We start from the raw sequence: 25,787 nt of genomic DNA on the forward strand, positions 1-25,787 counted from the left end.
AATTAATCATACAATCGATTTCGTCAATGAATATCTATTTCTGAACTTTTCAATTTTCACATACAATCAAATTCTATATGCATGTCATGAAAAATTATTCTCAAGCGAAAAAGTATCCCCCCACACAACTATTTTGATTGAATGACTCTTACCACTTAATTATTTTTTGAATAAGTGCCGACATAATAACTCGACTAAACTTGAGGACTCACCATATCATTATTCACTTATCTTTTTTAACCAAGTTATAACTCATTTTATTTTCTAAGTTTGGCCTGGATCATATGATCGGCAGACAAAGCATTACTTTATAGCTCGATCTTTATTGTGCATTATGAGTTATAACTCGACTTTATTTGCCTTCATTCTAAGTTTCAAATGGACGATCTTAATAACCATTATTCTGACTTAATGACCAACGGTCATAATAACAACTCTATTCATCAACTCTATGCTTATAAAGGCACAATTTCTATATCTTAAGGGACAAGGACATGATATAAGTTCTATTTTATGTCTAACATTCTATACTTATAAAACTATTATATACCTCTTAAATATTTACTAACTTGAGCGTCAGAGTACTTTTTGCAGGTACCACTACAAGAAAAAAGGCCTATCGCCACGCTTTAAAAGCGTGGCCAAAAATGGTCTATGGCCACGCTTTTGTGAAGGTGGCACTTGAATAGAAATTTGGCCACATTTGTTTTTGTTACACTTCAAAAGCGTAGCAAAAAGGGTCAATGGCCACGCTTTTATGAGGGTAGCAGTTAATGCGAGATTTAACCACGTTTTTTTTGCCATGCTTTATAAAAAGAATTCGGCACGCTTTTAAAGCGTGGCAACAAGGTTTTATTATTGAAGCGAAGGTTCCCTCGGAAAAAAATATTAAAAATGCTCGTATACCCTTCAAATTAAAATTTTTTGAGTCTTATAACTTAAAACTTTTGAAATTAAAGATTCAAAAGCTCGTATACCCTTCAGAAGCTCGTATATCCTTCTTCATTCAAACATTAAGCCCTAACTCCAACGACACTCTGCGACGATGAACCACTTCTGCGACGACGACATTCTGACGAAGAACTACTCTGACGACACTCTGTGAAGAACGTAGTTGCACTTGCAATACCTCCGCTGGCAATCCCTCTTCCGGCACCCCTAACCCTCATTCTGTGGTGACTCTCTCTGGCGGTGACTCCTTCCGCTCAGTTGCCATCGTAAACCCGCCGTCGATGCTCCCTTTGCCTCCGCTCTCTTCTGTTTCTGCAAATCCCTAACCCCTTTGGCACTGCTCCCTTCCTGCTTAGCTTTGGAAGAAACTAGACTCTCCAGGCATTCATCGATCTTAGCTTCTTGCTTCTTTGTAAGTCTTGTTCTTATTCTTTTCTTTTATTTCTTTTCCTATTTCACAATTTCAGTCATCGATTTTCATATTTCTTCTCCTATGGTTAAACAAAATTTGAAAAAGTTTTAAAATTTGCGAAGAACATGCGTAGACTTATCCGCTGATGAAGAACGCATCACAAGGTATGGGTACAATGTCTTTTGGAAATCCTATTATGTTTATTGGATTTGATGAAATAGAATTCTGTATTTGATTGAAGTTTAATTTAAGTAGCAAGTCTCTGTAATCAAACCGGTGCATATGAGTTGGTTATGGTTGTGTTATGTTGAATGTATTAGTTGAATTGATTTATTTTTTGGTTAATATTATTTTTGGGTGCTATGAAATTATCGAATAGAATAGAACTAATGTTATTAAACTCTTAATTGATTTATTTTTGTGTTGTGTTGAATTGAAAAGCTGCATTCCTCTTGAAAGTTGAAACCAAGTTAATACTACTGTTTTAACTCTTTTCTAGCAGTCAATAGGCATTTGGTTTAAATATGCATGTAATGTTGTTACAAAGAATTTGATCCTTGTTATTTATCTAGCCTAAAATATATTTTGTTTTGTTACTTAAGTTCACAACTATAACAGGTTTTGAGATCACGTTTCTGTGTTTGAAATGGAAAAATCCTTGGTTTTTCAGTTGTTGCCTCTACTTTTTTTATTTTTTTAACCTCTCCTTTTGCTTTCTTTTTCTTTAATGTATGTGTTTTTTGAAGCCTCACAAACTTTAATTCCAAGTTTTAGACTTTTTTTTTTCTTTGAGGAGAGGAGAGGAGAGGAGAGGAGAGGAGAGGAGAGGAGAGGAGAGGTTGTTTAGACTAGAATTGAATATCCTTTCTTTTTTTCATTTAAAAAAAAACGTTTTTGAAGTAGTTGGTATTAAATATGTTGCCTTTTAAATTATTTTCTTTTTAACTTCTTTTATCTATACATACTAGAATTCAGGAGGAAACATCACTGACGTGGAATTTTTTTGGATTTTTGAGTTTTCTTTAAAATAAAAAATAGAAAGCACATGGTCTGAGTCAAAGAAAGTGGTTTCCTTTCACATCACTCTCAGTTCCAATCTTGTGTTTCTCTTCTTCACTTCACAAACCACTCCAGTCAAGGGTTTCCGATCAAAGAATCAAGAACCCTCCACTCACCAACCCGTTTCTGTTTCTCTCTCATTGTTCTCTGTGCAGTCTTCATCTTGGGAGCTAACGGAGCCTCACCGTCCCACTCGCACAACGCTGCCCCAGCCCCCGCCGTGGATTGCTCCTCCCTGGTTCTAACCATGGCGGATTGCTTGTCCTTCGTCACGAATGGCAGCACCACCACCAAGCCGGAAGGTAACTGCTGCTCCGGGCTCAAATCGGTTCTGAAAACGGCGCCTCAGTGTCTGTGTGAAGCCTTCAAGAGCAGCGCTCAGTTCGGCGTCGTTCTCAATGTCACCAAGGCCCTCGCTCTCCCCGCTGCATGCAAAGTCTCCGCCCCTTCCGCTTCCAACTGTGGATGTCAGTCAAATTATAACTTCCTTCTTCCTGTTTTCGAATCTTCTCTCAGATAAAGTTTTCATTTTTATGTGACTTTTTTTTGTTTATTTTTTGCAGTGTCTGAAACACCTGCCGCCGCTCCTGGTATGTTTCTTTCTCACTTATAATCCATTTTTTATTTTAGATTCTTAGCAGCATTTTATGGAATATGGATTTGTGGGATTTAATTGAAATTTGATTCGATTTGTAAAATGAAAAGAAGTTTGGGAGGGATCACATGCTTAGACATATATAAGAGGAGCCATACCTGATTTTGTAGTTTTATTATTATTTTTTTTTTGTTGTTAATTTTTCACGGACTGTGGATAATGCAAAATTAAACGTGAATTTTTTTTTCCTCTATAGTATTTTCATTCTATATGCTCTACATGCGTTCTGATTTTTGGGTACCTAATACAATTGGAACTATCTACCAATTAAAAACAGAGAGACACTTTGGTATATCTACCAATTAAATGATATCCAGATGTGTGTGCAAAATGATATATATGTATCTATGTTATACTACTTATTTAATAGTAGCATTTATCTGTTTGTGTTGATGTTTGTTATACTTTTTATTCAAACTGCAGTGTATCTAACAGGACTTCTAATGGAGGTAGAAGAAGCAGAAGAAATGTAAGTCTTCCGGATGCTTACCTTTTTTGAGAAAAAAAATGAAGATTTGATTCAAATGAGGGTTTTCTAAATTTGAATTGAATGGATTTGCTTTTTTCAGAGTTTGAAATCAACTAGCACCTTTGGGGGAAGCAGGTGGAAGAAGAAGCAGCAGCTGAGAGTCACCAGCCAAAAACCATTCAACCTAAGAACTGAGGTAATGCCTATTCTGATGCAACAAATTGATTGATTGAATCAATTTTCCATTGATTTTTGAATTGGATAATAACATGGATACTGTAATTCAATGCAGGAAAGGGGGAAGGTGAAAGAGGAAGAATTTGTGAAGAAGATACATGAAATGATGACAGAGGAAGAGAAGCAAAGGATACTGGGCTTCCATGGACAACAGATGAACCTGAGGTGCCCATTTTGCTCTCAAAATCTTGTGTTCAGTTCACAACTCATACTTTTTCCATTTCAGTGACATGCTTGCATTTGCTGTATAGACTGTATTGAGTTACTCAACTATCTTCTGTGCTAATATTTCAGTGTTTGGTAAAGCCTCCTGTCAAAGAAATCACACAGCCGATTGACCTGCAGCTTCACAGTGATGTGCGGGCAATGGATCGTGCTGAGTTTGATCATCAGGTACCAACTCTTATTTTCATTTTGTTTAATTTTGCTTCATTAAGTGTAATATTGTGTCATGAGCAGCATCATTGTAAATTCTGGATCCATATTTCATAGATTTGTCGCTACTGCAAGCATCTTTCATTTTTAGAAAAATACAAATCGGTAGACAATAGAACACTGTTTGATAAATGTTGAACCATTCATGAATCATGTAGGTTGCAGAAATTCCATTTTGTATTTTATTTTTTATTTAAACCTTTTTGGTTTTCTTTCCATTTTGTAATATTTTGTATTTTATTTTTTATTTAAACCTTTTTGGTTTCAGGTCCTTCATCTCCAACAATTCCCCTTCAAGCTCAACCGGCAACACCTTCTCCTCCCTTGGAGATGCTTCTCGCCGCAATCATCGTCGTTGAACTCTTCCATGCCGTCCGCCTTCGATACCCCGCCAGTGCATTGTTTCCGGTTTGCCGCAGCCACTGATGCTCCACCTACTCCAATGTGATTCAGAGGCTCCTGAAGGATTATTCTCCGGTAGAGAAATTATCGATTCCGACACAAAGTTTCATGAGTTTTGTGAGGAGTTCTATCGGTCTGTGAAGAACAGGGGAGTGGCAAATTCGGGGAATGATGAGGCTGAAAGTTGAAGACCAAGGTATGGTGGGTTAATTCTATCATTGATTTCCTTTTATGATCTTTTCCTTTTATTCAAAATCAATATCTCTGGAGCTTTATATTTCTATACAAAAAATTAACAGAAGATAGCTAACAATTTTTTCTGGGTTAACTGCATTTTCTTTTCTCTACCAATTGAATCTAATTTGCTATGGTTATTGTGGCTTGTGTTTTGCTTTTACATAAATATTAGGAATTATGTTGGATTATTTATCAGAGGTATTACCATATTAATCATTCTTGCATGGCTTTATATCAAGAATTATGAGGAATCTATTAGTTTTCTTTCAAATGCCTTCTCTGACATCGATATCAATGTATCAATATCTATTTTTAGATACTAGAGATTACAGATTAAATACAGTTGGATCTAAGTTTTGTGTCTTGGAAGGCAATTTTCTTTTATTTAAGTGAAAGAGCTAAATCAGATCATGGGTTAAAGGTCATTTTATTTATTTAAATATGCTAATATATCACATTAATTGAGATAAGTATATATGAATAGTGTACTTTCCTCTTGAATGAGAATGAGAATATCATACCCAGTATCTCATCAGCTATGGCTAAGTGAATAGCCTTTTGAAATTTTTAGTGGTTGATTGCTGTGAAATTTAGGATGAAGTCATTCTTAGGGTAACTGTTTATTCTCAGTGTTCAGAAGTGTTTATGTAGAGTTGTCAACTATAGATACAAGTTCATTTTGATAGAAAGTAACCTTGAAAATTGTGTAGTTGATGTGATTGGTTAGGTACACGTTTGTTGAATTTTATTATTGTTATGGTCTTTGGTGTGAGAGAGGATTCTGTTCATGTGATTTCAAGCATGTATGCTATTTATTAGGTTATGCAAAGTTGTTTTAGATGCATTAGGAGAATGTCTTCATTCATTCTTTTCATATTGTACTTCACTTTTCCTCTCTTTGTTTGACTGAGAAAAGAGTTTCATCCTTCTCTTCTCCTTATTTTTATAAAAATATTAAAGAAAAATGTAATATGGTTCTGTCATATTCTCCTACTGTTTTCTTTAATTTCAGCTCCCTCTTTGTAATTTTATTCAATTTCTTGAAATTTCATCATGTTTTGGTGCTTTGGGATCTGTATTCGGGAGCCATGCATAGATGACTTTGTGATTCCCACAACTTCATTGATTTATTGCTACAATCATGTGATTTTGATATGAATGTGGTTTATATGTTCATTTTCATTTATGAATAATGTAGTTCCTTCATATCATCATATGTTTTACTATCTATCTGTTCAAAATCAGTTCTTTTATATATCCTATGTTTTTCTTGATAATTATGGTTGGATTAGGATTATTGTTATAAGGTTGTTGGTTTTGCACATTGTCATGCTGATATCATTAGTATATATGTATTATGGTGTTTGGGGTATAAGCTTCTTAGTTAATTCAGTTTCTCATTTTAAAGTTCATTGGTTAGTTTTGAGTGGTAATTAGACAAATTTGGTGTTCTTTTATTCTTAGTAATTTGGAACTAATAGTTGTGATGGGAGTTGGTTTTTGTCAAAGTGCTCATCAAATTATAGTTAATTCAATTTCTCATTTTATACTTCATTGATCAGTTTTGAGTGGTAACTAGACAAATTTAATGGTTCTTTTTTAGTAATTTAGATCTAATAGTTGTGATGGGAGTTGGTTTTTGTTAAAGTGCTCATCAAATCATAGTATGTATAGATTGTTTCTCAATCAGTTCTAGGGAGGTGAGGTTGTATTTTTATTATTATATGCTTCAAATTGTTGAAAGTATAATGTGAATTCCATTCTTCTGAAGTTATGATGGGATGTTAGTTTGAATGATGTTATTTGTGATCTCATCTCATTCTTTTATACATGATTCTGATGTCAGTCAAAGTTGTTGCTTCCTCATTTTATTTTGTCACTTTCGAAGTTATGATGGGATGTTGGTTTTTGAATTTTTCTTCAAAAACAAAAGATGGATTGGATGTGGTTAGGTGGGGAAAGTAATTCTCTTCCCTGTTTTTCAGTGTACCCTCACATGAAAAATCAGATTTTGGTGGTTTGGTGGGAGAAATGACATCATCTTCTATAACAAATAGTACTATCTTTTATTATTCTATCAAAAAAGTTATTTGGTTAATGAGAGTAGGTATCGTTACTTGTGACTAACTCCCCTTTGTCATTTGTTGCAAATCAATCCCATCAGCAGGTACTTTCATGGCCTCTCTGGTTATAGGTTTTCTTTCAAAAAGGAAAAACATTCCCCTTCTACAAATCACGTCAGATCTCCTGCTCTTCATTCTTCCGATGGATGATTATCTGCCTTCTGCAGATTTGATTGGTAGGTGTTGATTGCTGTCAAATTTTCGATGATGTGATGGTCATTCATATCATTTTGCCTCATAATCAGTGCTCATCCTTCTTTCCAGCGTAGTCCTTATATATGTATATATTCCCTTAAGAAATATACCCTCCAATGAATATATCAATTCCACTTTTGATTGGTTTCAAAGTGAGTGTTATATACACAATGATCTTTTATTTTTTTCCTCCATGGTTCAAATTTTTTAATTTAAATCCTGAATTGGTTTCATTTCTCTGTCTATAAATTGGATCTTAAGTTTCACAAGTCTGCTGCATTACTTTCATGCTTTAAGAGTATTCTAAAAAGCCTTTCTACTTATTCTGATTTTATTTTCTGAAAGTCAAGGTTACAAGTGTATGCAGTGAGAAAACAAGTTATACTCATTCATTCTCATTCATTCTCTTCAAATGAACTTATGGAGGTTCTTTGATTTCTTTTTTTTTTTTTGGGTTATATATAACTGAAGTGGTTTCTAAGAAGGAAGTACTATTTTATTCGAAATACCATTATAGTGAACATTAGTTGGTTCTAAATTTCTTTAGCTTGGTTAAAATTTCATAAAATGTCTCAATCTTATGCTACTGCAAGATTATATAGAAAAAATTATTTAAAGAGAAAGAGAGGACAACAAGTTGAAGATAGAAGAGGTCAGTTTTGCTATATTCACTTTTGGATTTTTTTGAAAGAAATTAAAATTTACATCTTTTCATTACAAATGCTTTTTACTATTATAAAATCGGTGTTCAATTAATATTATTGGTTGGATTTCTATGCTTTATTGTTTGATGTTGTTCCTACTTCTAATATTTCTCTTATTTTAAGTTTAAATATATTGGTACGTGGTATTTATTAACCTACCTGTTTAATTTTTTTGCTCTTCCCATAGTTTTAATTTTACGTTTAAAGTTCTTTCTTTTTCTTTAGGGGGATCAATTATTTTGCAAGATACTCCAATTATTAATGCCAATTTCATATTATCAGGTATGAGTTTATTGTTTTAAATTTTTTAATTTCTTCGTTAACTTAGAAAGTATAGTTATTATTTACATTATTTTTTCAATTATTTTAAAATATAAAAAGGACTCTTTTCTAATCATTGTTATCATGTTTATATTTTTTGTCTATTTATTTTGGTTTATATATTTCATTATTGAATTAATTTTTGTATATTTTTTTTATGTTGTTTATTATGCATTTAGTTATTAATAACTTCATACTTCATGATTGTCTGTTTAAATATTTCTTTGACGTGTATATCTTTATATTTGATTTATTTATAATAAGTTTTTTTTTGTTTCATAATAAAAACCCAAATCAAGATGACTCTGAAATATATGATCCTACTGTAAATTCTTGGAATGAGCTTCGGTCTCCTGTTGATCATCCACTTTTTTCACAAAGTGAAGTTCAAGGTATTTCAGTATACTTATAATTGATTTATTTATGGAGTTTGTATTTTTCGTATTAATTTAGATATAATCTACTCATTCAGTATATTTAGTCACGTTATGTTCCTTTTATAATTTTAATATTCTGGTCGTAATAAAATTTATATGACATTTTTTTACCAAATATAATATGAAAAAAATAGTATTCATTGATTTTAAATACTTTCAATACAAGTGTCTCAAATTTGGTTAGATTATTATTATTATTATTATCAAATATTTATATTTTCAATTTGTAGACAATGAGTATCCAGTGAATAATTTCTGAATCTTTAATTGTTTTACTGGTATATTTTCTTAAGTAAAAAAAAAATTAAGAAGCATTTAAGTCTTTATTTAATATAATTTTTTTACTTAGTTAAATTTGTAAGGATTTGTTTATTATTTAAATTTTTTATTCATTTTTGTAGGTTGTCTCGATATTGGTGACCCTGTGTATACTTGTCTATATTGTGGTGCGTCGTTTTGGTTACTAGAGCGGGTTGAAAAACAGTCAAGAATTAATCAGCCTCTTTTTACACTTTGTTGTTTTCAAGAAAAAATTCAATTACCGTATCTTCAGAAAGCTCCAGATTTATTATATAATTTGATTCATGGTCATGATAGTAAGTCTTTACAGTTTCAGAAGAAAATTCAGTATTATAATAGTATGTTTGCTTTCACTTCTCTTGGTGGTAAAGTAATAGACTCAGTGAATGATGGAACTGGCCCACCACAATTCATCATAAGTGGTCAAAATTATCATAGGATTGGAAGTTTATTACCTCAGGCTGGTCAAGTTCCGAAATTTGCCCAATTATACATATATGACACAGAACATGAGTTAACGCATAGAGAAAGAATATTTGGGTAAGGTCAATTCTTACAAAAATTTGTTATGATTGTTTGTAATTTTAATTTGTTTCTTTTATTTTCAATTTCATTTTTAGTTAGTAAGATACTAATATGGATGTAACTTTGATTATTATAATCAAAATGTTCGTATCCTATTGTTTAAATATTGTTGTTAAGATTCATTCTAATTATAAAAAATGCATGTTTCTTCATTTTAAGTAAAATTACTTAGTAATATTGTGTTATTATTTTTCTTAATTATAGGCAAAGTTCAAATATAGATAGACAGCTGATAATTGATTTGACCCAAATGATTGATCAACACAATCCCATAGCACAATCATTTAGAAGAGTAAGGGAATTCCATGAGAATCACCCGTCTCAGATGTTTTCTTTGAAATTGTTTAGTCAAAGAGAACGTGATCGAAGAGTTTATAATTATCCTTCGTGCGATGAAGTTGCTGCTTTGGTTGTTGGTGATTTTGATTCTTCTGATACTGGTCGTGATGTCATTGTTAAATCTGCAACTGGCCAACTTCAAAGAATATATGAGACACATGCTTTATACTGGCCATTGCAATATCCCTTGCTTTTTCCTTACGGGGAAGATGGTTATCAATTGGGTATTCCTTATCGAGATATTCAAGATATAAATGTTGCAGGGAGAAGGACTAGAGTATCCATGCGAGAATTTATCTGTTTTCGTTTGCAAATGAGAGAGGACGAGGATAGCATTATTCATAAGTCTAGAAGATTGTTCCAACAGTTTGTTGTTGATTCATTCTCTATGATTGAGTCACAAAGACTTTATGAAATCAGGAAAAAACAGAGTACAATTAGAGGAGAAGTCTTACAAGGTATTGAAGAAGCTATGCGACGCGGTGATACTGAAGCATCATCAATTGGTACTCGAGTGATTTTGCCTTCTTCCTTCACTGGTGGTAAACGTTACATGTTTAATAATTGCCAAGATGCTATGGCTATTTGTAAGCATTTTGGGTATCCAGATCTATTTCTTACCCTTACTTGCAATCCTAACTGGCCTGAGTTTCAAAGATATACTAATCGTGATCAAGTTCCAATTGCTGATCGGCCAGACATTGCTTGCCGAGTCTTTCATGTTAAGATGAAGTGTCTTCTTAATGATCTTAAGAATGGTGTTTTTTTTTTGTCCTCTTAATGCAGGTATATCGAATATAGACAATTCTATATTGAATTTATGCTAATTCTATATTTACCGACATTTTTTTACTATTTAGGTATGTATACAATTGAGTTTCAAAAAAGAGGTTTGCCACATGCACATATTCTACTTTGGCTTGATGGAAGGAATAGATTGCAGAATATTGAAATTGTTGATGAGTTGATTTGTGCGGAACTTCCTAATCCTATGAAGTTTCCACATTTGTATAGTGTGGTTAGTAAATACATGATTCATGGCCCTTGTGGTAGGGTAAGACCAACTTCTCCATGCATGAAAGATGGAAGATGCTCCAAGTTTTATCCGAAGCAGTTTGTTAATTATACGAGTTTTGATGAAGATGGTTATCCTATTTACAAGCGTCGAGATATTGGTGTTACAGTTAAAAGTCATGGTGTTGATCTTGATAATAGATTTGTTGTTCCATATAATCCATTATTGTTGATGAAGTACCAGGCTCATATTAATTTGAAATTTTGCAACAAGTCAAATGTTATAAAGTATCTTTTCAAGTACATTAACAAGGGTCCAGATCGTGTAACTGCAACTATTAGTCATTCAACTGAGACAACTCATTTTTTTGAAGTGGTTGATGAGATCAAACAGTATTATGATTGTCGATATCTTTCACCTTGTGAATCTATGTGGAGAATTTTTGCATATGAAATTCATCATAGATGGCCACCTGTGCAAAGACTCAGATTTCATTTACCTAATCAGCAGCATGTTGTGTTCGATGATCATGATACTATTGGCTCTGTTTTAATAAGAAATAGAGATTTGATGACAATGTTTACTGCTTGGATGATGGCTAATCGAACATATGTTGAAGGACGAACACTAACATATGTTGAGTTCCCAAGTAAATTCGTTTATGATTTACAATCTCGACAGTGGAAACCAAGAAGGGGATTTTCTATAGGAAGATTAAGTTTTGTTCATCCTTCAACTGGTGAGCTGTTCTATATGCGTATGCTTCTCAATGTGCAAAGAGGATGCACCAGTTTTCGAAGTATAAGGACTGTCAATTCTGTTTTATATGATACATTCCAAGAGGCATGTTCTGCCATGGGTTTTTTAATAGATGATAATGAGTTTGTCTTGGCCGTTAATGAAGCGGCTGAGTTATCTTCTGGCACCCAATTGAGAAAACTTTTTGTTTCATTGTTAATATCTGGTTCTGTCTCTAGGCCCGTTTTAGTCTGGAATCAAACTTGGAAATATTTATCTGATGATATCATTTATTACAGGCGAAGTGAGCTTCATATTCCAGGTATTTACTTAATCTTTAGTTTATCTTTTTTATTTATAGGATTAAGAAAAACTCTTAACAATAAATAAATTGAAAATGATATGCAGAAAGTTTAGAATACATACATAGGATGATAGGAAAAATTTTCAAACAATACAAGTTTTTGATATCTTGATGAATTTACTAACTGAAAAAAAATATATTGCAGGAATAACAATGACTGACGAAGAGTTACAAACATTTTGTCTAATAGAGATAGAGAAATTGCTACAGGCCAATGGAAAATCATTAAGAGATTTTGCTGGTATGCCGCTTCCTAATGTTAATTTGGTCTCACAATTTAGTAATTCTTTGGTGTTGCGTGAATTAGAATATGATATTCCTGTGATGCTTGAAGAACACGATTCAAATTTTCCAAAGTTGAATGAAGAACAGAAGTCAATCTATGATAGGATTATACATTGTGTTACTAACAAGGAACACGGGTTGTTTTTCATTTATGGGTTTGGTGGGACTGGAAAAACTTTTTTGTATAGACTCTTATCTGCCAAATTGCGTTCTCAAAGAAGAATTGTTATTAATGTTGCTTCAAGTGGAATTGCTTCATTATTGTTACCTGGTGGTAAGACAGCTCATTTTATGTTTGGTATCCCAATTGAATTGAATGAAGATACTATTTGTAGAATTCCGAAAGATAGTCCTAAGGCTGATTTAATTCGACTTGCTGAGCTAATTATTTGGGATGAAGCTCCAATGACTAACAAGTTGGCATTTGAAGCTTTAGACAGAAGTTTTCGAGACATAATGACGTCGATTTCAGTGTCTAACAAAGATCTACCTTTTGGAGGAAAAATCATTGTTCTTGGAGGTGATTTTCGACAGGTTTTGCCTGTTATTCCTAAAGCTTCTCGTGCTGAGATTGTTATGGCATCAATCAATTCTTCAATTCTTTGGAAGCACTTTGAAGTGTTGACGTTGACAAAAAATATGCGGTTAGAAAGTGCTACAAATCAATCAAATCTGGAAGAATTGAAAAGGTTTTCCGATTGGATTCTTCAGATTGGAGAAGGGCGTATTGGGACAATAATTAACGAAAAGCTTTTAGTTCAAATTCCAAATGAGTTTTTGATTTTTCCTTCTGATAATCCAATTGATGATATTATAAATGCAATTTATCCTGACATAGTTAGAAACTTTGATGATACTGGTTTTTTCCAAGACAGAGCCATATTAGCTCCAACAGTAGAGATTGTTGAAGAAATCAATGATCACATTGTTCAATTGCTACCTGGGACAGAAAAAGAGTATCTAAGTGCTGATTCTATATGTGGTAGTGATGCTTATTGTGACGTTGATGTTGATTGGATAAATACTGAGTTTTTGAATCAAATAAAATGTTCAGGGTTACCGAATCACTCATTGAAATTGAAGAAAGGTGTGCCTATTATTTTGTTGAGAAATATTGATCCAGCTGGTGGCTTATGCAATGGTACTCGCCTTATTGTTAGAGATCTAGGAACAAATGTGATTGGAGCTGAGATTGTCTCAGGGAGTCACATTGGAGATAAAGTTTTCATTCCTCGGATGAATTTAATTCCGAGTGACGCTGGGATACCTTTCAAATTTCAACGGAGACAATTTCCTATAAACTTGTGCTTTGCAATGACTATCAATAAGAGTCAAGGTCAAACTCTATCCAGTGTTGGACTGTTCTTGCGTCGACCGGTATTTTCTCATGGTCAACTCTATGTCGCTATTTCTCGAGTGAAGAGCAAAGATGGTTTAAGAATTTTGGTATCTGGCGAGGAAAATGATGATTCTACTTTAACTCATAATGTCGTATTTAAAGAAATATTTGATAAGATTTTATAATTTATTTTGTTTTATTTTTATATTAATGTAATTTTATGTGGTGGTTATTTTTTGTAATGATACTGCTTTATTGTATTAAATATAAAGATAAATTAAAATGTTAACTTATTTTATATGATTCAGTTTATTCAAATACGTTTTAACAAATTATTTTTCTATTTACTAAATTGTATTTTTATGAAATTATCTTTAAAAAGTTTTTTAATTGGTAAAATATTTTTTTTAATATACTCTTAAATAATTTTTTATTTATTAAATTTTAATTTTACCAAAATTTCTTTAATAAAAATTATATTTTACTATTAATTTCCTAATATCAATGCACATTTTTTTAACATTAAATAAAATTTTTTATCAATATTATATGTATAACAATTAATAATAATAATTAATGAACTAATAAATAATTAACAAAACAAATCCCTTCAAATCAATAACCCACTAATCCTGAAATCCTAAACCCACTCTTACATCCACATTATTGAAAAGAGAGAAGCTACTCTCCACCAATTATTATTACCACCAATTATTATTACCGTTTTAATTTTGATTCTCTATCCGTTTCATTTTTCATTTATATTTTTGTGGTAAATTGCTAAAAGATAATTGAAAAACATTTTAGAATGTTATAGTATAATTTATTTACAATAAAAAAGATAATTATAAAAAATAGCAAATTAATGGATTACATGTTTACATATAATCTTTTCACACTTTTTAAAATTGATCAAATTAAAAAAATTAAATGATTTTTGAATTTATGAAAAAAATTCATGGAATGTATATTACTAAATATACATTTTACTATTTTTCATCCTTTTCTTTTAATTTTTTTTATCTTTTTTTCTCTTTTTCTTCTTCTATATTTTAATTTTTTATTTTTTTATTTTGTTTAATATACCTTTCGATCATTATTTTTTTTAATATGTATGCATTTTGTTATATATATTTTTTTGGTTATTTATAAATGTATAAAATAATATGCGCATTCTATTTTAACTAATTATATTTACTTATTCTAATTGAAATATCAAATTATTTATTTTTCATATCATGTATAAGACCGTGCAATTGCACGGGTCTTTACACTAGTAAAGTAAGGATTGTCGAGACTTCTTAATTTTACAGTTGTTAAAAAAGTTTACTGCTTTGCATTTACTGAAGTATTTTATAAATGAAGTGAATGCATTTAGTGAGTTATCTTACAACTTTTTATATTAAATAAATTACATTAATGAAGTATTGTATCTATCAAGTAGCTGTTCAAGGAAAAATGATCATTAGAATACATTTATGGGTCTATATAGTATTTAATGTAAACTAATAATTTTCTTGTGTCAATGTGTTCTGAAGGATCAAGTAAATAATGATCACGTTTTTTTTATATGGTTAGGACTTAGGAGAAGTAAAAAAATTTTACATATTGAACGTATTTATGTCCTTTTTGATAATTATCTTAAGATAAAAATTTAAAAACTACAAAATATATATAAAATTATTTGGAGATAAAATTAGATATAAAATAGACAAAATATCTCCTCAAAAATTTACTAAACATAATTTTATACATATTTCAACAGTATTTAAAAGTATTACTATTTTTAAAGCGAGATATATCTCAAAAATTTATTCACATAAAAATATATATCATCTACTACCAGCTAAGCATGCATAACTACTACTACTTTATTTTATGTTTTTAATATACTTTTTTAATAACGTGAACTAATGAGTAATTATATTTAGGGATAAGTACTTTTTTCGTCTCCAAGGTCGGGGTCAAAATCAAAATCGTCCTCGACCTTTTTTTGTTATTAAAATCATCCTCAACATTTAAAAACGATTTAAAATCATCCTTTCCCAAATTTTTGGACCAAAATACCCTTAACTATTAATAAAAATTAAAAATAATATTAAAAAAAACCATCCCCATCCCATTTCTTCGTCTCTCTCCTCCCCCCGGATTTCTTCGTCTCTCTCCTCCCCCCCCCCCCCCGAATTTCTTCATCTCTCTCTCCATCACCCCCAACCCGCCGCCGCCCCGCGTCCAGCCCGCAGCCGCCCCGCATCCAGGCCGCCGCCGTCCAGCATCCAGCCCGCGCCGCCCCGCGTCCAGCCCGCCGCCGCCCTGCTTTTGCTTTCTGCCTTCTGCTTCTTCTTATTCTTTTTCTTCTTCTTCTATGAACTGAATTTTTGATGAAATTTGTTGTTGTTGATGAAATTTGTTGTTGCTGAAATTTGAATTTCTGAATTTTTGATAAAATTTGTGTTGTTGCTGATGAAATCTGATGATGATGATGATGATGATGATGATGATGACCATGAAGAGAAGGCATGAGGAAGGGGGTTGGGGGTTACGGTGAGGGAGTGGGGTGAGGGGTAAGGGGGTGAGGGGTGGGAGGGGGGTTACGGTGAGAGGGAGTGGGGTGAGGGATGAGGGGGTGGGAGGGGGGTTACGGTAGGAGGGAAGGGGAGACGGAGAAGGGGAGGAAGGAAGGGGAGACGGGGGTAGGGGTGGGGGTGGGGGTGGGGGAGGGGAGGGGAGGGGAGGGGAGGGGAGGGCGGGAAGTGGAGGAGGAGGGGGAAGGAGAGACCGGGGGTGGGGAGGCGGGAAGGGAGGGGGAGGGGGAGGAGGAGGGGAGGGGAGACCGAGGTTGGGAGAGGGGGTGGGGTGGGCGAGGGGAGGGGAGGGCGGGAAGTGGAGGAGGAGGGGGAAGGGTAGACCTGTGAGGAGTGGGAGGAGGGGTTACAGTGGAGAGGGAGTGGGGTGAGGGGTGGGAGGGGGGTTACGGTGAGGGAGGGTGGTGGTGGTGGTAGTGGTGGTAGGAGAATGATGATGATGAGAGTATTTTGGTCCAAAAATTTGGGAAAGGATAATTTTAAAGCGTTTTTAAACGTTGAGAATGATTTTAATAAAAAAAAAAAGATCGAAAACGATTTTGATTTCGACCCGAGACCTTGAGAACGAAAAAAGTACTTATCCCTTATATTTATATATAATACAGATAGTGTATCCATGTATCTATTAATCCATTATTCTATTTATCAAATATGCGCAATAATAATAGATATAAATAACTAGGATTGTATTAGTGGAATTCCTAACAACAGGATTCACGTCACTAGTGCAATAATTTGATAAAAAGAAATAGGTAAACAAAATAAATAAAAACTTTAAGCATTGAAACTATTATTATATTATTCATAAAAAAATTAATTTAAATTGATTGAATAATCAAATTCTTTTTATTTGTTTAAATAAACATTATAAATTTAAATTTTGTTTTATATATATAATAATTAATAATTTATTAACAAATAATAATTTTTTAAATAAAATTTAGATTTATTGCAAACTAATCTTTGATCTGTGGTGGGGAAAAAAATACATAGTCAACAAAAAAAGATATTACCCACGAGGGGATAAATAATTAGTAGTGTACATACTATTCACACCGACAAAAAAATATTATCCACGTGGGTATAAATAATTAGTAGAAATAGTGTTAAAAATTAATAGGTTTTATGATTTGTAGTTATTAATTAGTCATTTTTAATGATATAAAATTATATTTAATTATTTATTTTTTATTGGTTAACTACAGACAAAATTTTAATAAGAAAAATTTTAGAGAGCCAGTATTTTTATTAAAATTTGGTTAGCACTTAATCAAAAAATAAATAATTTTATATTATTAGATATAATTTTACACCATTAAAAATATTAATAATAAATAATTAGTGACTACAAATCACAAAATTTAGTGCTCTTTAGCACTCCATTTTTAATAAAAGCACACCCCTAAACTTTTTTTACCCACGAGAGTATAAATAAGAATAATACTAGATAATCAATTATTTATTTAAACAAAATGAATAATAAATTTTAAAATTGATCTATTTTAATTAAAAGACATTATATCCTAATTTAATATTATTAATTAAATTTAGAATTAATTTATTCTTTTAATCCTATTATTCACGTTGTTAAATAATATTATTGATTACCTATATTTTTCTATAAATAATTAATAGTGCATACACGACACAAAAGCACAAGAAACAAAAGAACTTCCAAACACACACACACTCGACAGTTCCTATGGTTTCCAAGGCGGAGAACGTTTTCCATGGAAACAGCAATGGCAATAGTGTTAGTATTGATGAGTTGTTCAAAGCTCAAGCTCACCTGTATAGAGTCATGGCAAGTTACACCTTACCCATGTGTGTCAAGTGGGCTATCGACCTTTCCATACCAAACATCATCCATAACCGCCATTCCCATTCCATTTCCCTCTCCGATCTCGTGTCGGCTCTTAACGCTCCACCACCAAAAACTCAATATGTCCAGCGCATCATGCGCTTGTTGACACACGACGGTATATTTGCCGTCGTGGTCAACGAAGAAAGTAAAGAAGAAGAATATGTTCTTACTCCCACTTCTGAGCTCCTTGTAAAGGGCACTGATCATTGTGTCTCGGCCATGGCCGAGTACATTATTAACCCAACTACGGTCGGATTTTATAATTATTTGGCTAAATGGACTTGCGACGAGAAGGGACAAACAACTGTTGAAACTGCTTTAGGGTCTTCCGCTGGCTACTGGGATTTCATTCATGAAAATCCTAAGGAGTTGAAGATTTTCAACGATGGTATGGAGAGTGATTCTAACGTTGTGAGGTTTGCTTTGAGGGATTGTAAATCGGTGTTTGAAGGGTTGGATTCGTTGGTTGATGTTGGTGGGGCCACTGGTAACACTGCTAAGATCATTTGTGAAGCGTTTCCGAAGCTGAAATGCAGAGTGTTGGATCTTCCACATGTTGTTGCTGGTTTGCCTGAAACTGAAAACTTGAAATTTTTTGGAGGGAGCATGTTTGATTTTATCCCTCATGCTGATGCTATTTTATTCAAGGTAAGTACGAAACAATTCTTACATGGATGCCACTTTAATTATTATTTTATTAATAATAATACAAATCCAAATTTTTTGTCAACAAAATTCAATCACAGTCTAACATAACAAAAATTAATTATAACTAATATTATTTTAAATTTTATTATTTAATTTAATTAAATTTAGTTCATACAAAAACATAAAAGTGTAACATTATTCTATTTTATTCTACCTTAAAAGTAGCATTTTTTATTGCTAGATTTATTTTATTCCTACATATATGTTAGCAGTTTATTTTTAATCAACATGTAATTAATAATTTAATTTTCATTGTTGGGTGCTGCATATTTTGTTGTCTGATTCATTTATTTTGTCTTATGTTAACCACATATTGAAAGTCAAGGTTAATTACTATTTTATAATTAAGTAATATGTACTTAATTATTTTGAAATCAAGGTTACATGTACTTTAAAAAGTCAAAAATATTTTACAAGGAAAAAAAATTTAGGCAAAAACAAAATTTTTGCAATCATTAATTAATACTAAATAAAATAAATTTTAATTTTTTTTCTTAGCATTATCGTAAAAAGTTCTCTAAACAATTGAAATGTAAATATTTTTGTGATAATTTTTAAAATCTATAAAATACAGATATTTTGCTAAGTTATTATATTTTGAATATAATATTTATTGATATTTGTCCGATACACATGTCAATTGTATTACACTGTTTTAATAAAAATAAAAAATTCTACTTCGAACATATTAAAACACATCTAAATATTATTACATGTCTTAACGTATATTTTTAAAATAAATTTAAAAATAATATATATTATTATTTATTAAAAAATATTTTAGATATTTTATATAATTAAAAAATATTAAAAATAATTAAAATAATTATTTTATATTTTAATATTAATAAAATATTATATAATTTATTTAAAAAATATTATATATATATATATATATATATATATATATATATATATATATATATACTTGTATCTTATCCCATTTTAAAATTTATGTGTGAATATATCTCATATGATATGATATTAGTGTTCGTGCATAATAATTTAAAAATTTAAATTTTGAGGTACAATTTATTAATTTTATACATAGAATTAAAAATAAATAAAAAAATTATTTAAAAATAAAATATCACATTTTATTCTATAAAATAAAATTTAAATTTTAAAAAATTCAAATGAGATTGATATTGCGCTGAGAATATGAAGAGAGAATTTCATCTCTGCGCCAAAATAAACTAATCAACTTGATAAAAAAAGCTAATCCACTTGTCACTCATCAATAGGCCCAGCACAATCTATATTTTGGTACATAGACAAATAACTTTTGCTGATGAGCTGTAAGCCAGATGCCATTTATTTTTCTGAATGGTGCTGATCCTAACATGTGTTACAACTTACAACATATATATTGTCCTTGAGACTTGTGATTTTTTAATTTTGATATTAGATTTATAATAATAATTTTTAATAATATGTAAAATTTAATATATGTTTTTATATGGAGATAACAATTATGATCTTGTAATTTGTGAAATTTAATTTTTTTTTTAATTTTAAAACATAAAATCGACCTCTCAATTTGTGAATTTATACAAATTTAATTCTTAGATTTATGAATTTTAAATTTTTAAAATTTTTAAAATATAAATCAAATCTTTTAATTTGTGATTACTTTTATATTAAATTAAAACACATCATTTTTTTATAACAAAAAATAATACAACAATAATTTTTATATTAAAAAAATCAGCCAAAACTTGTTTATAAATATATGACATGAGAAAATACAAAAGAATTAGTTTAGATACAATTTATTTATTTATTTATTATTTTTGTTAATTTTTATAATTATATTTTTTAATTTTAAATAAAAAATAAAAATAAAAATATTTATTTTTATGTTTTTATCTTTTATATCTTATTGTAAGTGTCCATATCATGTTCTCAAAACTGACTTGCCCTAGTGACAAAGTTAGTTGTCTTCTTCTAGATAGTCACACCAGATTCGAATGTCGGTATAGTTGAGCTGTGGTTGAAAAATGAAAAGTCTTCTAGTTAGTGAAGTATGATTTCATTGGTTCATCTTTTTTTATTTAATCAACAAGTGGCAAGAAATTTAATTCTAATATTGTTTTAAGTATTAAAATTGTTTTTATGTATGCAGTGGGTTCTGGGCAATTGGAGTGATGATCATTGCATACAAGTCCTAGAAAAATGTAAGGAAGCAATTTCAGGCAAAAGTGGCGGAGGAAAAGTGATTATTATTGACATAGTAATAAATGAAAATGAAGATGAGCATGATGTAATGGAACTAAAACTATTTTCTGATATAGCTGCAATGACTCTTCTTGATGGAAAAGAGAGAGACGAGAAAGATTGGAAAAAACTCTTCTTGAAAGCAGGCTTCAAGAACTACAAAGTGTTTTCCATATTTGGCTTTAGGTCGCTTATTGAGGTTTATCCTTAATTAAAGAGATCATGTAATTTAAGAAGCAATCTCTAATGTCAAAATAAACTAGGGTTGCAAATAATAAGTCATCATTCTTGGCAACACTATTTGCTTAAAGAGCAAATAGTTGACTACCAAATAAAATGTACGACTATGTTATGTGTAATATTTAATTAAGAAGGTCACTCAAATAAAGACGTCTAAAATATTTTTTTTAAAGATTGTGTTTTAATTTTCTTTTATAATTTATTCGGTATTTTTCATCATATGTTATTAAATTCCTCAAAAGTTTTTTTTTCCAAAAACAATAAAAAACATTTAATTTGAACTAAAACAAAAAGATAATAAATTAATTATTAGATTTTTTTTAAAAGCTTATTTACATAAAAAAAATATCACATTTATCAAAATATATATATATATATATAACAAACTCTTAAAATTTTTATAAATAAAAAAATAATTAATTTATATTCGTATAATATATAAAACAATTACTATATTATTATTATATTATAGATTAAAATTTATTAATTTAAATTTTATTTTTATTTTTAATATAAGTATTAAAAATAAATAAATTTTTTATAACAAGATGTAATGTAATAAAATATATATAATATTAATTAGTTTTTAAAAAATTCTAAAAAGATGGGTTTTTCTAATAAAGTGTTATTAAAAAATTAACATTATAAAAATTAATTTTAACCAATATGATATAATAGGTTATTAAATATATTTAATACAAAACACATTAAATATAAATTTTTATTGAGTTTAAATTTTAAATAATTTTTAATTGAATTTCGAATATTTTTATTTTAAAGAGTTAGAATATTTTAACATCATTTTTTTCGTATCTTTTTAGTTGAGTTTTTTATTTTTTAAATTATAAACCTTATTTATAATTAAGAGTAAAGTTTTAGCACCACCAATTAGTCACACATATAAAAATACAAGAATAATTCTATTGTCATAATTATAATCTAACTTTATAAGCAATACAATACAATGAAATTATATATAAGTAATATAACTAAATTTTATCTACATCTATAGTCACATTTCATAAATAATATAATTAAATTATATTTATATTTATAATTAAAATATGAATAAAAATACAAAAAATTATCAGGATGGTTAATTTTTTTCGTTCATAATTTTTTTATTTTTTGCGAAAATTTTTATTTTTTAAAAAAGATAATTGAATAACACAAAAAAGTCTTATTAAGAATAATTTATTTATATATGATTAAAAATAATTGAATAATTATATACGGTAAAAAATTAATATTATTAAAAAATAAAAATAAAATTTATTTTAAAATTAAAAATAAAGTTTATTTAAAAATAAAATTAAAAATCATGGTTTTTTTTCTAAAATTTATCTACGAGTAATTCTATAAATATTTTATGATGAATAAAAATATTAAACTCGTACTAAAATTTATTCTAATAAAATTTATTTTTATTCTACTAAACGTTAAATAAACTATTGAAAAGAATTCTGTTTTCTCCATTAGAGAAGAATGATAAACTTCCATACTTCTATTATGTTATGGCAACAATTTGGCCTGTTATTTTTTAATGTACATAATAATAATAATAATAATAATAATAATAATAATAATAATAATAATAATAATAATAATAATAATAATAATAATAATAATAATAATAATAATAATAATAAAAAACAAGTATATCACAGTAAAAAAGGAAGCACATCACCAAATAATTTATCATCCGAATTATATATGAATCAAATTGATAATATGAGAGCTAACACTACAAAAATCGATAACAATGTTAGGGACTTACAAAACCTTTCTTAAGATCATAGAAAAAAAACGTTTATATTTGTGTGATATACAAAACAATTATCATATTATTATTATTATTATTACATTATATATATATATATATATATATATATATATATATATATGAGCAAAAAAAATTAAACTGTTTTAAAGTAAAATTTTCTTTTAATATTTTATTAAATGTTTTTGTATTTAGTACTTTCTTTTTTTGCACTTCCTCTTAGTTAAAAATATAATCATTATAATTTTTTAGTTATTATTGCTATGGGTGTTTACAAATGGGATATGGCTGAAATTTTGATCCAATCCGCACTAAATTCATTAGATCAAATTCGATATTTGCACTTTTTATGTTTGGATCAGATATCAAATATATCCATAAAATAAAAAATATTAAAAAATTTTATTTTTATAAAAAAAGTCAATAATTTTTTTGTTTACTTTTTTTAACATATTTACTTCTATCTGATTAGAGTGTTGATCCGATTCGATCCAATCTGATCATCTTATAGATCAGATATCCTCAAATTATAGATCAGATATGGATAAATACTGTGGATTTATATGGATATGATATAATCTATGAACACCCTTAACTACTACTACAGGTTCATTGTTGCAAAAGAATGCTTCTTTTATTATAAACCATTATTAGATCTTAATTACCATTAAAACAACTTAATTGTCAACAAAGAGATAATACTTATTGGTCTCTGAAATTATGTTCGTATTTCAATCCATAGTTGTAAAAATCGTACTAGATCGGCTGGTTTGACCGAAAAACGAGTGAACCAGACTAGAACCGGACCCTAGTCCGATTCGATTTACTCCTTGGACCGTTTAAGAAATAAAACCAGTGTGAACCGGTAAGAACCAGATTAAACCGACGAGAACTAGTGCAAACCGGTTTAACCGAACTGGTCTGCTTGAAGAATTTTTTAGAATGTCTCCACAAGATCTCGAACCAAGAACCTTGGAGCAAAAGCAACCTCTACTTGCCACTTAGCCATTGTACTTCTAAGTACTATATTTGACAAATACTAATTATATAGTATACATAAATATCTAATTTAATTTATTTTTTATTTTTTCTATTTTTGAAATTAATTATATTTTAATTATATACCATTATTAATATAAATATAAATTTCACTAAAAATTTATTAATTTACTTTATCTATTTTATTGCTAGTAGGTTATTTGTTTTGATGTTAGTGTTAAAATCTACTGATATTATAGTTAGATGATAGGTTTTGTGAATTAATTATTTTTTTATTATGTCAAAATAAGATACTATTGTAGTATTAAAATTTTATGGTTTTTTTTATATTAGTTATTTTTAGAAGTTGAGACTTGATTCTTCATAAAATGTTAGTGAAGATATGTATTTCAAATTTTAATTTTAAGTTTTTAACTATTTTATATTTTATATTTATGTGAGACCGGTTTTATCGATTCAACCAGTGATTTATCGGTTGAACCAATAAACCAGTGAACCAATAGCTTGATCGAACGATCACTGGTTCGGTTCTAACAACTATGTTTCAATCTAATTTTAAAAATTTCAATTTACTCAATTTAGTCTCCCAACTTAATAGTTATGACTCACATTGGTTCCTAATCTTATTTTTGTCACTGTCTCACAAAATCGTTAACGACATGCTGAGATAGACTAACGATTGCTACATTATATATTATAGCGACTATTTGATGTGAAAATTGAAATTTTTTTTACCTTTTTTTTTTTTCAACCAAACACTTAAAACCCTAATATGGGTCATGGATACCTAAGTTAAAAAATCAAACTAAGTAAATTGAAACTTTAAAAATCAGATTAAAGCTCGAATATAACTTCAAAACAGAACTTTAACTTATGTAGTAATTAATTTAAATGAGAATCAAATAAATCAAAATTCAACATAATTTTTATCAATGTTTTCAAATTTGAAATTTCTATACCAAAATTAACTAGGATTTTTTTTTAAATTAAAAATTTAATGAAATAGTGACTTTAATTATCTTAACCAATGTCCTAATTAATTACTTTTATGTCTTAAAAAAATTGTATATGAGAAGAAAATAATTAATTTGTCTACTTTAATAAATAGTTATTTTACTAAAATGAAAGAAACTATTTTTTAAGAACTAATTAATATTATATATATTTTGTTACACTACATTTAGTTATAAAAAATTTATTTATTTCTAATGCTTATATTAAAAATAAAAAGAAAATTTAAATTAGTAAATCTTAATCTATAATATAATAATAATATAGTAATTATTTTATATATTGTACGAATATAAATTAATTATTTTTTTATTTATAAAAATTTTAAGAGGCTTGAGTTTGTTATATATATATATATATATATATATTGATGAATGTGATATATTTTTTTATGTAAATAATCTTTTAAAAAAAATCTAATAGTTAATCTATTACCTTTTTTGTTTTAGTCCAAATTAAATTTTTTTATTGTTTTTGGAAAGAAAATCTTTTGAAAAATTTAATAATATGTGATGAGGAACACCGAATAAATTATACAGAAAAACCAATTAAAACACAATATGAAAACATCTTTAAAAAAAGACGTTTTAGACATCTTTATCTAAGTGGCCTCCTTTAATTAATTTTTGTCGTATTTAAAAATTTTTCAAAAAACTTCTTTATTATTCGTATCTTTTAAAATTATTTCAACGACATAAATTTTTACGAGTCTATTTTATTAGTTTAAACTATTAGATATTTACCATTTTAACTAACATTATATTTATTATTATCCTGCATA

The 25,787-nt window shown here is 29.2% G+C and overlaps 3 protein-coding genes across 14 annotated transcripts; all 3 read left to right on the forward strand.

The window, feature by feature from the left end:
* Positions 1–1,493: 1,493 nt before the first annotated feature.
* Positions 1,494–10,861, forward strand: LOC112803643 (uncharacterized). 12 transcript variants are annotated; one of them, XM_072237345.1, is made up of 13 exons: positions 2,171–2,889; positions 2,986–3,012; positions 3,513–3,546; positions 3,647–3,742; positions 3,839–3,948; positions 4,078–4,176; positions 4,487–4,821; positions 7,022–7,827; positions 8,105–8,161; positions 8,500–8,592; positions 9,039–9,477; positions 9,727–10,647; positions 10,722–10,861. In XM_072237345.1, the coding sequence occupies exons 8-12, from the start codon at positions 7,743–7,745 to the stop codon at positions 10,640–10,642; spliced, it is 1,590 nt and encodes a 529-aa protein (XP_072093446.1). In that variant the 5' UTR covers positions 2,171–2,889; positions 2,986–3,012; positions 3,513–3,546; positions 3,647–3,742; positions 3,839–3,948; positions 4,078–4,176; positions 4,487–4,821; positions 7,022–7,742; the 3' UTR covers positions 10,643–10,647; positions 10,722–10,861. The 12 variants fall into 12 exon arrangements, 9 of the variants coding, with proteins under 9 accessions (XP_072093450.1, XP_072093448.1, XP_072093446.1 ...); XM_072237343.1 differs by having other exon boundaries at positions 2,187–2,889; positions 7,022–7,156; XM_072237344.1 differs by having other exon boundaries at positions 2,187–2,889; positions 7,025–7,156.
* LOC112801705 (uncharacterized) lies at positions 10,724–14,010 on the forward strand. The gene is made up of 2 exons (XM_029298392.2): positions 10,724–11,936; positions 12,124–14,010. Exons 1-2 carry the CDS (start codon positions 10,724–10,726, stop codon positions 13,785–13,787), a joined length of 2,877 nt encoding a protein of 958 aa, XP_029154225.2. The 3' UTR covers positions 13,788–14,010.
* A 3,836-nt stretch (positions 14,011–17,846) lies between these two features.
* Positions 17,847–21,388, forward strand: LOC112801706 (isoflavone-7-O-methyltransferase 9). The gene is made up of 2 exons (XM_025844609.2): positions 17,847–18,699; positions 20,885–21,388. Exons 1-2 carry the CDS (start codon positions 17,890–17,892, stop codon positions 21,185–21,187), a joined length of 1,113 nt encoding a protein of 370 aa, XP_025700394.1. The 5' UTR covers positions 17,847–17,889; the 3' UTR covers positions 21,188–21,388.
* The last annotated feature ends 4,399 nt before the right edge of the window (positions 21,389–25,787 follow it).

The sequence above is a fragment of the Arachis hypogaea genome, chromosome 5 (assembly GCF_003086295.3).
Source record: "Arachis hypogaea cultivar Tifrunner chromosome 5, arahy.Tifrunner.gnm2.J5K5, whole genome shotgun sequence".
Lineage (NCBI taxonomy): Eukaryota > Viridiplantae > Streptophyta > Magnoliopsida > Fabales > Fabaceae > Arachis > Arachis hypogaea.